This window comes from Pongo pygmaeus, chromosome 21 (genome assembly GCF_028885625.2).
Source record: "Pongo pygmaeus isolate AG05252 chromosome 21, NHGRI_mPonPyg2-v2.0_pri, whole genome shotgun sequence".
Taxonomy (NCBI): domain Eukaryota; kingdom Metazoa; phylum Chordata; class Mammalia; order Primates; family Hominidae; genus Pongo; species Pongo pygmaeus.
This window is the reverse complement of record NC_072394.2, coordinates 44,002,861-44,015,529: the sequence shown is the minus strand read 5'-3', so window position 1 is coordinate 44,015,529 and position 12,669 is coordinate 44,002,861. Positions and strand designations below refer to the sequence as shown.

The 12,669-nt window shown below is 40.9% G+C and overlaps 1 protein-coding gene across 3 annotated transcripts in view; it reads left to right on the top strand.

The window, feature by feature from the left end:
* Window positions 1-12,669, top strand: part of CHD6 (chromodomain helicase DNA binding protein 6) — a 220,455-nt gene that overhangs the window by 99,647 nt on the left and 108,139 nt on the right. For all 3 annotated transcript variants that reach the window (XM_054467364.2, XM_054467366.2, XM_063659588.1), the window contains 2 exons: window positions 4,372-4,519; window positions 6,322-6,471. In XM_054467364.2, coding sequence (XP_054323339.1) covers window positions 4,372-4,519; window positions 6,322-6,471 — 298 coding nt within the window. The remainder of the gene's footprint in view (window positions 1-4,371; window positions 4,520-6,321; window positions 6,472-12,669) is intronic.

The following is a 12,669-nucleotide window of genomic DNA, read 5'->3' as shown; positions in this document are numbered from 1 at the left end:
TTTATCCACTTTTTTTTTTTTTTTTTTTTTTTGAGACAGGGTCTCACTCTGATACCCAGGTTGGAGTGCAGTGGCATGATCTCTGCTCACTGCAACCTCTGCCTTCCAGGCTCAAGCGATTCTCCCACCTCAGCCTCCCAAGTAGCAGGGACCACAGGCCTGTGCCACCATGCCCGGCTAATTTTTGAATTTTTTTGTAGAGACGGGGTTTCGCCATATTGCCCAGGCTGGTCTTGAACTCCTGAGCTCAAGCGATCTGCCTGCCTGGGACTCCCAAAGTGCTGGGATTACAGTCATGAGCCACCACACCTGGTCTATCCATTATTTTTGAAGAACTTGGAACTTCAAGGAGCAAAGAAACATTCATGGGCCAAATCATCTATAGGTATAGCAATTTGGAGATTAAAATGTCTTCAATTGATAAAACTCTCAAGCATAAGGTTTTTAAAACTTTTTCCAAAGAGCAGAAAGATATACCTTATCTGGTCTTCCCAGAGGATGAATTCAGATGATATTTTCTTAGTATCCTATTTGAAGATCCCACTTGTAAGCTTACAAGGAATCTTTTCTTCCTGAAACTTGCCTTTATCAGAAGAGCTCCAGAAAGAATTTTTGGAAATTAAAATGGCTTCTCTTGCCAAAGGTAACCTCCAAAAAATCACTTTGAAGATTTCCCAAGTAGAGTATTTTCTTATTTACCTGCAAATAAGGGAGCATGTTTCAGCCGGTATTTTCCTATTTTACTGACAAATATTTGAGAAAGTATTCCCAGGCTACCTGACCCCCAGCTTCTGTGTGGGAAAATCTAGTAGCTCCTCAGGCTTGACTTGGAAAGTGCTTTGCCATGACTCCTCCCTCCTTTCAACATTTAACATGTTGCTCAAAATGCACACAAGTCTCCTAGTAAAGTGTCATATTTTGAGGAAGTTCTATTCCTTAGTTATGATTTGGGCTTGGTTTAGCTTTTGAGTATGATGTTCCACAGTGAAGCACGTGATTCTAGCATGTGGGCACGTGCGCGCGCACACACATACACACACAATAAATATTTAAAATGAAGGTTAAACATATACAGACAGTATTCTAATATAATGAAGTTACATTTAGTAAGTAGATGAAATTGGTTTCAAATGCTGGAAAGAAAGATTTAAGATTCTACAGAAGATTCAGAGGCCACTGAGCATGCGATTATTAGGGTGACTTTTGGGATATTGTAAGCTTTCTTTAAATTTGTGTCAAAGAATTAAACCTTTTTCTAAGAGAGCTATAAAAAACTATCAACATCTATGAATTTGTGAATTTTATATATTTGGGTCATTGGAATGTTGCTGATTTTTTAAACCATTATTTTGAGATTCAAATAACATTAAAGGATATTTGAAGTTTTTACATTTACTAAAAGGGAGACTGGGATTTTAGAAAAAAAGAGGAAAAATACATGACTTGTATTTCCTGTGACTCAGCTGACCTGAGCGTAAGCCTCTGCCCTGCTGCTGACTTTGGGGCATTTGCTGCTTTTAAATCTCAGTTTTCCTCATCTGGAATGTGGAGATTATTTGTCCTGGCTCCCTCATGGGATTGGGATGAGACATGGAATTCATAAGTACTTTGTAGAATGTAATTTGCCATGCAGTTTTCTTAATGAGGAGCCACATAATGTGAGATAAAGACTCATGTGAAAATTTAGCATCTTTTAAAACTGTTTTACCTGAGTCTCCTCTTCTGAACTGATAAGAAATGGAAGAACTTTTGCTTTTTCCCCTGCTTAAGGGTACAAGTCCCTTGTTAAAAATAGGTAATCCTCAAAAATGGCATGACCCCTAGAGTTTCAGTTCTTTAGATTGGATCAAAATAGTTTTGTTTTGTTTTGTTTTTAACTTTTAAGTTCAGAGGTACAAATGCAGGTTTGTTGCATAAGTAAACTTATGTCATGGTGGTTGGTTGTATAGATTATTTCATCCACCAGGTATTAAGCCTAGTATCCATTAGTTATTTTTCCTGATCCTCTACCTCCTCCCATCCTCCACCCTCCAAAAGGCCCTAGTGTGTGTCATTCTCCTCTATGTGTCCATATACTCTCATCATTTAGCTCCCACTTGTAAGTGAGAACATGCAGTATTTGGTTTTCTGTTCCTGTGTTAGTTTGCAAATAGCTTTCATCATGAACTTTCCTGGTAGGTAGGCAAGCCAGTCTCCAGCCTGGGGAATAGAAGCTGGGCAGAGTTTGTGCTGACCTGGTTAGGGACATATGAAGGGTGACGGGTATTCAAGAGGGAAGCAGGCAGATTTAGCGATCAGCACTGGCTGGTTCGTGTGCTGATCACCCCTCTGAACAAGGTCATCCAGTTTCCTTCTCTTCCCCATACTTTCTACTAACTCTCCTGATGGGAAGTACCAGTGTTGGCTCTTCTTGTCCCCCACATTCTGTCACTTGCCAAGACTTCCTGGTTCTACTCCTGCTGGGCCTTTCAAAGCATTTCCACCCTTGAAAGGCTTCATTCCCTCTTTCCTGGACCTGCTTTCATGGCCCTTTTCACGCAGAATGAAGTCTAAACTTCCTGGCCTGGTGCACCCTTGATTTTTCCTTTGAGCTCCATCACATAGTGCTTCTGTTCACTTGCCCTGCTATCCAGACACACAGCCAGCTATCTTTTACTAAATGTATCCAAAACACTGTTCTGTTCCCCAAGAATGCTATGATGATCAAGAGCACAGACTCCACTCGGGTTCACATCTTGTCTCTGCTATTTACTAACCCTATTGCCCTGGAAATCTAACTTAACCTTACCATGCCTCAGATTCCTCAAGATAAAATGAGAATAAGAATACCATCTGCTGGCCGGGTGTGGTGGCTCACACCTGTAATCTCAGCACTCTGGAAGGCTGAGGCGGGCAGATCATTTGAGGTCAGGAGTTTTAGACCAGCCTGGCCAACGTGATGAAACCCCATCTCTACTAAAAATACCGAAAACAAACAAAAACAATTAGCCATGCGTGGTGACGGACACCTGTAATCCCAGCTACAGGGGAGGCTGAGGCAGGAGAATTAAATGTGGGAGGTAGAGGTTGCAGTGAGCAGAGATCACGCCACTGCACCCCATCCTGGGCAACAGCGCGAGACTCCGTCTAAAAAAAAAAAAAATTACCATCTGCTTTACAGTAAGGGCTGTTATGAAGAGCAAAGGCAATAATTCATGTAAAAGAATGTGCCTGCATATAGTAATTATTATATGAAGTATTAGCTGCAATCATTAGTTATTGTTATTCCTACTACTGTCTGTCAGAATTATGTTTTTATATATACATATATATGTATTTCTGCTCAAATGCATGTTCTCAAATCTCCCCATCCACAGTTAATCATAGCCATTCATTAATGCATCCATCTATCCATTGCTTCAAAAGCAATTTTAAGGCTTGCTTAAATATTAATTGAATACTTACTATGCATAAAGCATAAGACTGCTCACTCTGAGGAATACAAAACATAGTCAAGCACATACTGCCCTCTAGGAACTTCAAGTCTGATAAGAGAGATCAGAGAAGTATAAAATACTCATTTATCCAGGATAGCAAATATTTATTGAGCAACTGTAGAGGATCCAGATCCAGGCACTGTATGTAGTTAGTGAATTCTGAGCCTGATATTGTAGTTAACAACTAATTCTGGTGAAAGGTCATTTAAGCAAAGTATAATTGGAAGTGCTTTGGGAATATAGGAAAGAGATTTTACCAGCTAGGAAGGCCAGGAAAGGCCTTTTAGAGAAAATGTTGCCATCTTAGCAGGGCCTTGCAGGGTGGATGGACTTGGCCCATCTCTACCTCTCTGAGGAAGCATTCATGTACTGCCTTGGGCTGTGGTTGTAGGTGAACTGTAGGATTTTCATAATTGTAAGCTCGTCAAGGGCAGAAGCAGTGTTCTCTTCATTTTTGAGTGCCTAGTGTTCACACTAGGTCCAACATGTACTCAATAGAGGATGGTGACGGATTAGGGAGATGTCTCTTCCTAAGAAACTTAAAGGGAGATTGTAATTTGATGATTCTTAGTATCTGTGAAGCAGTTGAACTTCCTAGAGAAGACATTTGTATAAACTGATAGTGAAGTTTTTGGAGATGTTCATATTATTTCTTACATATTAATTGTAGCTATAATAGTCATGATGGGGTGTAATAAAGTGAATTCTGCATTGATCCATGTAGATATTTCTTCCCATGTTTCTGTTTATTTCTGGGAAGAAACTCTTGTAGATTCCCCATTAAAGCCTGCCCTGGTCCTAGAATTCCAGGATGTGATGTCATGACGTTGATCACATGAGAAATCTTAGTTTTAAAAACTGCCCAACAGTTTTAATTCTGAATTTCTCCTTGTAGCAAGGAGCAAGGACCAACCCCAGTGGAGAAAAAGAAGAAAGGAAAAAGGAAAAGTGAAACTACAGTGGAGAGTTTAGAGCTGGATCAGGGCCTGACGAACCCATCTCTGCGGAGTCCTGAGGAGTCCACTGAGTCTACAGACAGCCAGGTACAGCTGTGACCGGGAGGCCTGGTGGAGATTACGGCTGCTGGATGGGATCTGGCTGACACTGATCGTGTTGCTCCTCTACGCCTTTCTCTAGCACACTCCCTAGCCCTGGGCTGGGCTTTTACCGTTTTGGTGGGTGAGCAGGTAGACTGTAGTCTTTTTCCCTAGCCCGATCAGTATACTAATGATATCCCAGTTTTTTAGTGGTATTTGCCTCATTCCTGGAAAGTAGCAGGTTATTAGGCTGCAGAGGGAGTTGATATGGAAAATGAAGTTGTGAGCCAAGCTAGGTAAGGCCTCTTTTGCCATACAGGTAATGCATTTAGTGCTCAGAGTGCCAGGCCAGCCTGTACAGGGACATTTTCGTAATCCCACATGCTGGGAAAGTCAGAAATGTATCCATTATGCCAACAAGTAAGGAAGGTTTGGCCAAACATGGAAACAAGGAGTTGCCCATCTAAACCAGATTCCTAAAAATATACCAAAGTGTGCCCGTGACAGTGTTAGGGATTTTCTGAGTTGAGAACCTCTCTTGAGAATGAAGTCTAATATTTGAAAGTGCTCTGTTTCCTCTGATATTCTTAGCAATTTATCTGAGCCACGCTGCTGCAAGGCTCATTTAGAATAAGACTGACATACTATACCTTCCAGGATCATCTGGACCTTCATGGGTTTCTCACTGCTCTTCCCTGTAGGAAAATGACAGCTAGTAATGTCATAGTATTAATAAGCAGCAGTGTCTGGTGTCAGAGCAGACTCCTCACTGCCTATAAACTGGGGCTGGTGGCTGTTAAGTGTCTAGATTGGCAGAGGAGCCAAGCACATTGAGTTGATGGGATTTGGCAGGGAATTAGGTGTTTGTAGAATGGTGATCTGTATGTGGTGTTGGGGAGAGGTTTTTATGTGGAATCCCTCATATAAAGTAAAACATCATAGAGGTAACTTAGTGAAGAAGTGATAGGAACACAAGAGAGATGCTCAGGAGGTATCTTTTAGAAGAAAAAAGAGGTGGGATTTTGCTTTTGCTTTTGTTTTTTAAGGTTTAAATATTTGAGAGTGAGCTGGCTGATAAATGGTTCCCTGAAGTGATTCTACTGTTGAGATATGATTAGTATGTAGAGATGAACTGTATGCTGCTCTGTTTGTGGAAAGCCACTGGGCTGTTTCGTTGTTGATTATTAAAAGGTACAGCTTCTTAATTAGAGATGAATCCTTAGATCATCACACTCAAGGTGACTTAGGAACCTTGTTTTGTCACACTTAAGATGTCTCCCAGCATTTCAAGAAGTATTATGAGAGTCTCAAAGTAAATCCAAAAAATTGATACTAATTAGTTTTCAAACTACATTTTTAGAAGTACGTGGTAAGGATGGTGAATTTAAGCAAAAACAATAAAATTGTCATCATGTCATAAAATCTGTGCTTCCAGCAAGTGCTGGAAGGGACCCCAAAGATGGTAGAGTTCAGCTCCCATCCTTGTTTTATTGGAGGAGAAGTAGATTCTGAAAGGGGGGAAGTCACTACCGTTGATGAACAGAACACATCTCGCTGGACTATGAGACACTACCCCTTCTTTTTAGTGGATCATGGCAATTTGGAGATTGAGCTTTTATTCTGTCCCCTGCTCAGCTAGATCCCATTTTGACTGAATTTAGTCCTTAAAAGAGTGGTATTTAAGAAAGATTTCTTTTGTAAGGCAAGAAAGCGCTCCTTGGCATGTTAGTAAATGTAGATGAGGGTATTTTTGTGTAGGCTGTTGTCTTTCACTCAGAGTTTCTCTGACGGGTGTGTTTGCCCCACAGAAACGACGCTCAGGAAGGCAAGTAAAGCGCAGAAAATACAATGAGGACCTGGACTTCAAAGTGGTGGATGATGATGGGGAAACAATTGCTGTTCTTGGAGCTGGTCGAACATCTGCACTCTCAGCCTCTACACTGGCCTGGCAGGCGGAGGTATGGCCTTTGCATGAGGGTACTGACTTTGGCTGGACAGTCATTTTGACCTAGATGACAGACTTGCTTCTTGGCCTTTGCTAAAGCATAAGTCAGATCATTTTAACTGCTGCTTGTAGCCTTCGATTGACTTCCTGTTGCACTGGGAATAACATTCAGACCCCTTACTGTGCTCAGCGGGACCCTCCACGATCACACTCTCGCCTTGTTTTGCCAAATTCTTCATTTTTTTAGATAAACAATTTTTCCCTGTCTCATTACTTTCCAGCCAAAAGACTGGCTGTCTTTTAATGCCTTGAACTAACAGTTCTTCTCTACCCGCAGACCTTTGCCTCTGTTGTTCCTTCTGCTTGGGATGCTTTACGTGACTGGTTTATCAGTTTTGCCTAAAATGTTATCTCCTTAGAGAGGTCCTTCCTGATCTTTTATCTAAAGTAGATTCCTGCCCCTCATCCCAATGATGTTCTCTTTCAGTCCCTTGTGTACTTCCTTAAAGCACTTACCACAACACAAATTGCATTTGAATGTGTCTGATCTCTGATTTTGTTTTATTTGTCTCTCATTAAAATGTGAAAGTCTTGGCCGGGCATGGTGGCTCACACCTGTAATCCCAGCACTTTTGGGAGTCCGAGGCAGGCAGATCACTTGAGGCCAGGAGTTTGAGATCAACATGGGCAACATGGCAAAACCCCGTCTCTACAAAAAAAAAAAAAAAAAAAAAAATTAGCTGGGCATGGTGGTGCAGGCCTGTAATCCCAGCTACTTGGGAGATTGAGGCAAAAGAATCACTTGAACCCAGGAAGCAGAGGTTGCAGTGAGCCAAGATCGCGTCATTATACTCCAGCCTGGGTGACAGAGCAAGACTCTGTGTCAAAGGAAAAAAAAAAAAAAAAAAGGAATGTAAAAGTCTTGTATAATAAATTGCTGTTAAGTGGATGAGATCAAATGAACTAGTAATTACTGCTGGAACTCTAATTCAACAAGCATGTATTGCAAGTCTAGAAGAATGTGCTGGGTACAGAGGCTACACAGAAGCAGGAGTGGACAGGAAAGGAGTGGTCAGATGTATAGAAGACAAGGACTTAGGAGGAACATTTCCAACATGAACTTTATAAAACCCCAAAAACTGAATGGCACCGCAGGCTGTGATATGACAAATGGATAATCTTGGCTGGATGCTGGGGTATAATTTGAGGGGTGGTGAGAGAGGAGGACTGAGAGGTAGGAGCAGTCACAGTATGAAGGGCTTTGAATATCACCTAAGGTATTTCGTTTTTATCCTGCAGATTGGACAAGGGATAGGGGGCATTGATGAGTTCAAGCAGAGGAGTAGGACCACTATATTTGCATTTTAGCAGTTTCCATTGGCAGCAGTGTCAAGGAAGAAGATGATAGTATTAGCACTTAATACAGAGGTACTAGAAAGGAGAAAAGGGTTAGGTGTTGAAAAGAAAGACGTCTGTGCCAAGGAGCTTATAGAGAAGAAATGAAAAGCAAGAGAAGAAGCAGGCTGTGCATGTAGAAGGGGCATTATTGCCAAGAGCACATTCTGGGATACGGCTGTCTGTTGTTATGGAGTCACTGTTGCTGACTTGGCAGAATTCACACTCTGTATGGAGCGGTAGCAGCACAAATATCTGTCATTCCTCCTGGATGCTCGTGTGTCTTATGGAAGCTGATAGTACTTTATCTTCCTCGGCCACCTTGCCTCCAACTTAAAGCATTTTCATATAATTCCACCTATTCTTTCGCTCTGTGTTTGCATGGAAAGTAGCAGGGAGCAGGGACTATTGTCCCTATTTTAACAATGAAGAAACTGAAGCCCAGAACGATCCAGGTCAGAGTTACATAGCAGCAGTTAATCAGTGACTAGCATATAAAAGTTGATTTCATGTCATGGTTATATTCATTACCCAACTAATGAATATAACAGTAAGAGTAATAATTTGATATATTGTCACTATAATACTTTTCAAGCAAATATTAATAGTTAAAAATAGCACTTGCAAGACTGCCATGAGGTGATAGAATTGTATTGCTTTGTAATGGGGTTTTCATTCCTCGGGGATGTTTTGGTTGGTTTGGTAGTTAAAACACTATATGGGATTTTATTTTCTCCTAGTAGCCATTTGGCCTAAGCCATTAACCATATTTCAGATGTTGTTATGACTTCTCCCCTGGCACCTGAAGGGCAGCAGTAGCTGATCTAACTAACAGAACTAATTTGGGAAATGTTATGTATCTTATTAAGACTCTTTTTTTCCTTCTAAGGATGTAGCAAACAGAGGGTTTATATATAGAGAAACATAAATTAGAATCTGAATTATATCTCAAAAAAATTTACCAAGTTTAAGGAAGAGAGAGGCCTGATTCATGGTTTAGGCTTTGACGTTCAGAGAAGCAACCATGTGGGGCTGGCCTTCGAGCCAAGGCCTGGCCTAGCATGCAGGGCAAGCTACACAGCCAGTGAGGGGACTGGAGAGATCGGCTTACCGAGTGATTTTCAAAATTGGTGGTCTGTAGAGTCCTCGTTGCTGCAGAACCAAAACAGCTCCACTTAAAACTGTTTTTACATACTGGGCTTCCTGAGGAAGTTTGAACAAAGATTTCCCATGCTAACGAAAAGCCTGAAAGCCTTGAATCTCATCTAGGATTCCAGGCAATCTCAAGGCGCATCCAGTGGCACAGAAAATCATTGAAGAAGAGGAGGCTTTTTCCTATATCCTTCTCCCGGGGCCCTCTGGGTGGGTGTCTGCCTGCCTGCTAGCTTTAGCTCAGTGCAGAGAAGGGGATGGAGTCAGCACCAGAATGGCCCCACTGCCATCTCTCTGCAGATCTGTGCAGTATCTTCTCAGTATGCTCAACCCACTTCTGTGACTGCTGGCCCTTGTCCCAGCCCCAGATCACAACCTCAGCGTTGGTTACCGAGTGGTGAGTTGCGAAAACATCTTAACACAGGATTCACTTTAGCTCAGGACTGGCATGTTATCACAGCTCTGCTTTGCACTCCATAGCACAATCCTGAGCATGGGATTCAGGGGCAGGAAGTAAGTTTCCATCCTAAATGTGACTCTTTATTTTCTTATTCTTTGTCAAACTGATTTTGGTGTGTGGAACACAAACTTTTAGAGTTCCGCGGTGCATTTACAATGTATAGACTGTTGACAAGGCTATCTCAGTTTTTGCCTCCTGCAGTTTGGGTGGTTTGTGTGATTTTGCCTTTTGGAACAGAAGGACTTGAATTTGAATAAGGCTTTGGCTCGTGGTGCTCTCCTGTGCTGTGCTCTGTGTCTGCGTACAGTGTACTCTTCTTTGATAGGCCTTTTTCTATACCTGGCAGGCTGAGCTCAGTTGTTTCCTCCTTCCGAAAGTTCTTGCTCCTCCGAGCTGGGGATAAGTGCCCCTCCCCTTTGCTCTTAGGGCACTCTAATATGTTTAACTGTCATTGTCCTTCGAACACCTGCCAAGTTTTTTGTTTCCGTCTTCTAAACCATGAGTTATGTTAGTGTAGGATTTGTATCTTTTTTTGTCCTATGTGCCTCTCAGGTAGGAGAGTTTCAATAAACTAAAATTTACATTTACTCCCAGGAACTATTCAGATGAAGTGGCACTTTCCATCTTCTGTTTGATAGTGTTTTCCACTATTGTAATTATTATTCCCTAAGTCTAGATTGAGCTGGGATCATTGCACCACTTATTCATAGCCTGTGATGGTCCTGATTTTCAGTGCCTCTGCCATACTGTTTTGATGATCACTCCTGATCGTTCCCCTAATCAGATTGCAGAGTTTTGCAAAAACAGGCATCACTTTTTAATTTATTGTAATTTTTGCTTAGCATAGGTAGAACTTTATGTTTCTGTTGGTTAGTAGCTAATATAAAGACCTACTTAGTTGAACTTATCAAATAACTTATTCAGTGAGTGAATAAATATGTTTAAAACTCATTATGTAAACTGGTATGATTTGTTTAAGCCTCTGTATTAGAAAGGAAAGAGATTTTTCTTTTCTCCCAGGCTTTTGTTTCCTCCATTTCCTTATACTGGCATTTTTTCCTCACTGGTATTCATCTCTGTCTCACTTAAACCCTCAGAAAGGCCTCCTTTCTGAGGCTCCTTGCTGCTATTTGGCATTGCCGTAGCTTCATGCCAGCGTGTGTGACTCGGTGCAGAAGTGTCCACTGGGGCCCTTTATCATAAGGCTCCTGTCAGCTCAGCCTGGGTGGGTAATTTCTTGAGTCTTCCCATTTCTTCACTGGGTACAACCACCAATTCCCACACTGTCTTTAGGTTGTTTCCTGTATTTGTTTCCCCTTGGTTTCTGCTGCCACCCCCTGTGCTGAGCCCTGTGTACAGTTTATTGCAGCACACACTTCTGTAGTTTCCCTGCCACAAGTCTCTGCTCTCCCCAGTTGGATACCAGGATAACTTTCCCAGAATACCAGGGGAATTGCTGGTATTTCTCAGTCTCCTGCTCACGAAATCCAAGATGGTTACTTTTTAACTCCCGTGTTAGATCAAAACTCCTGTGTTTTGTGTTCTTTTTTTTAAAGATGTGGCCACACACTACCTGTTTACTCTCATTACTACTCCTCATTTTGTGTAATGCTTTCTCTCTAATAAGGCAGGTTACTTAGCATTCTAAATATGCATCATACATCCTATATGATTGTTCTTTCATCTCTCATTTCATCTTACCTTTCTCTTTGCTGTCCTCTTTTATGAGCCACTGTTCTTTAGGGCCCAACTAAAACCTCACCTATGCTGTGAAATCCATGCTGTTTTCACTTTCTGAGCTCTCATTGGACTGTAGTTACTGTTTAACCAGTTAGCATTTACCTTGGGATATTTCTAAGACAGATATGTTTATATTGTCTTCCCTGAATGAGTGTAATCCCCTTGAAACTGGGCATCAAGCTTGATACTGGTTTTGTATATTCCACGGCACTCGGTAAATACTGTGGTTTGAAACATGATTTGTTTCTTGTTAGGCTCCCTCCTTATGGTTTGCTAAATAGAAGTAAAAGAGGTAGTTGGTTGAGGTTGAAGGTAAATAGGGTTAAAAGTTTTTGAAATTTTTCCCTAAGGATAAAATATTAAGATTATATAAATCTCTGACATAAAAAGAGTATGAATTAAAATGGTCTTCTTTGAAGGATAATTTAAGGAAATTCCAAGCAGTTGAGAACAGATGGTTGTTATGGAAGTGTGTCTGGCAAGCAGATTTAGTTTATATCTGTGTGTATCTGTATACACTGAGTGTTTATACACACATGATCGTACTTACGCACAATTTCTGTTCAGGAAAAAAAGATTCTGATTTTCCAGTTTCCTTCCTACTTCGATGTGTATTTCGGAAATGCTGCTCCCTTTTCATTTCATTAGGATAAAATAAAAACCCATTTTCCATATTTGGATGATCACTATTGATTCTTTAACATGAGTGCTTACCCTCTCTTTTTTAACAGTGCCAAAAAAAAAAAAATTGAAATTTTACTTCAAACTCCTTAATTTTCACTTGAAAATTTCCTATAATGAAGAGTGTTTAAACCCTGACTTCTTTTAATATTCAAAGTCCTGTGCTTTCTTCATCCATGTGTTAAAGTTTCTTTAGATTTGGTCCTAGTTAAATATTCTGAATTGTAATTAAAATCCTATCATCAGAAACCATCTTTATCTATTCTTCATGGTAGGTAAAAATAAGAAAATATTTGAAGCAATCTAGTAGTAAGGAACTTTGTTCCTTTGAGTGTGTGTGTACATGTGTGGATGCTTGCTTGCTAGTCTGAGATATACAGACTTAGGAGCAGGTGGGGAAAGTAGTCAGCAGTCGTGAAAGTTTACTGCTTGCCCACAGATATAACTCATATGTCATATCATTTCCAGAGCCTCTTCTAATTCGCCCAAGTGCTCTGGCTTCTGTGTTCTCATAGTACTTGCTTTTTACTTCTATTACCATGTTCTATTGCAAAATCTCCTAACATTATTTATTCAGAAGTATTTATTGAGCACCTACTATATGCCAAGGACTATCTAATTTCTGGAAATAACACCAAGGAACAAAAGAGACAGAAATTCCTGCCCTCGTGGAAGAGCCTGCAACAAATTCACAACTGGTCTCTCCCTCCAATGTTTGCCAGATTTTGAACCTACATGGCATGGGAGTTCAAAGGACCAAGGTCAAAACTTCCAAAGAGTAGA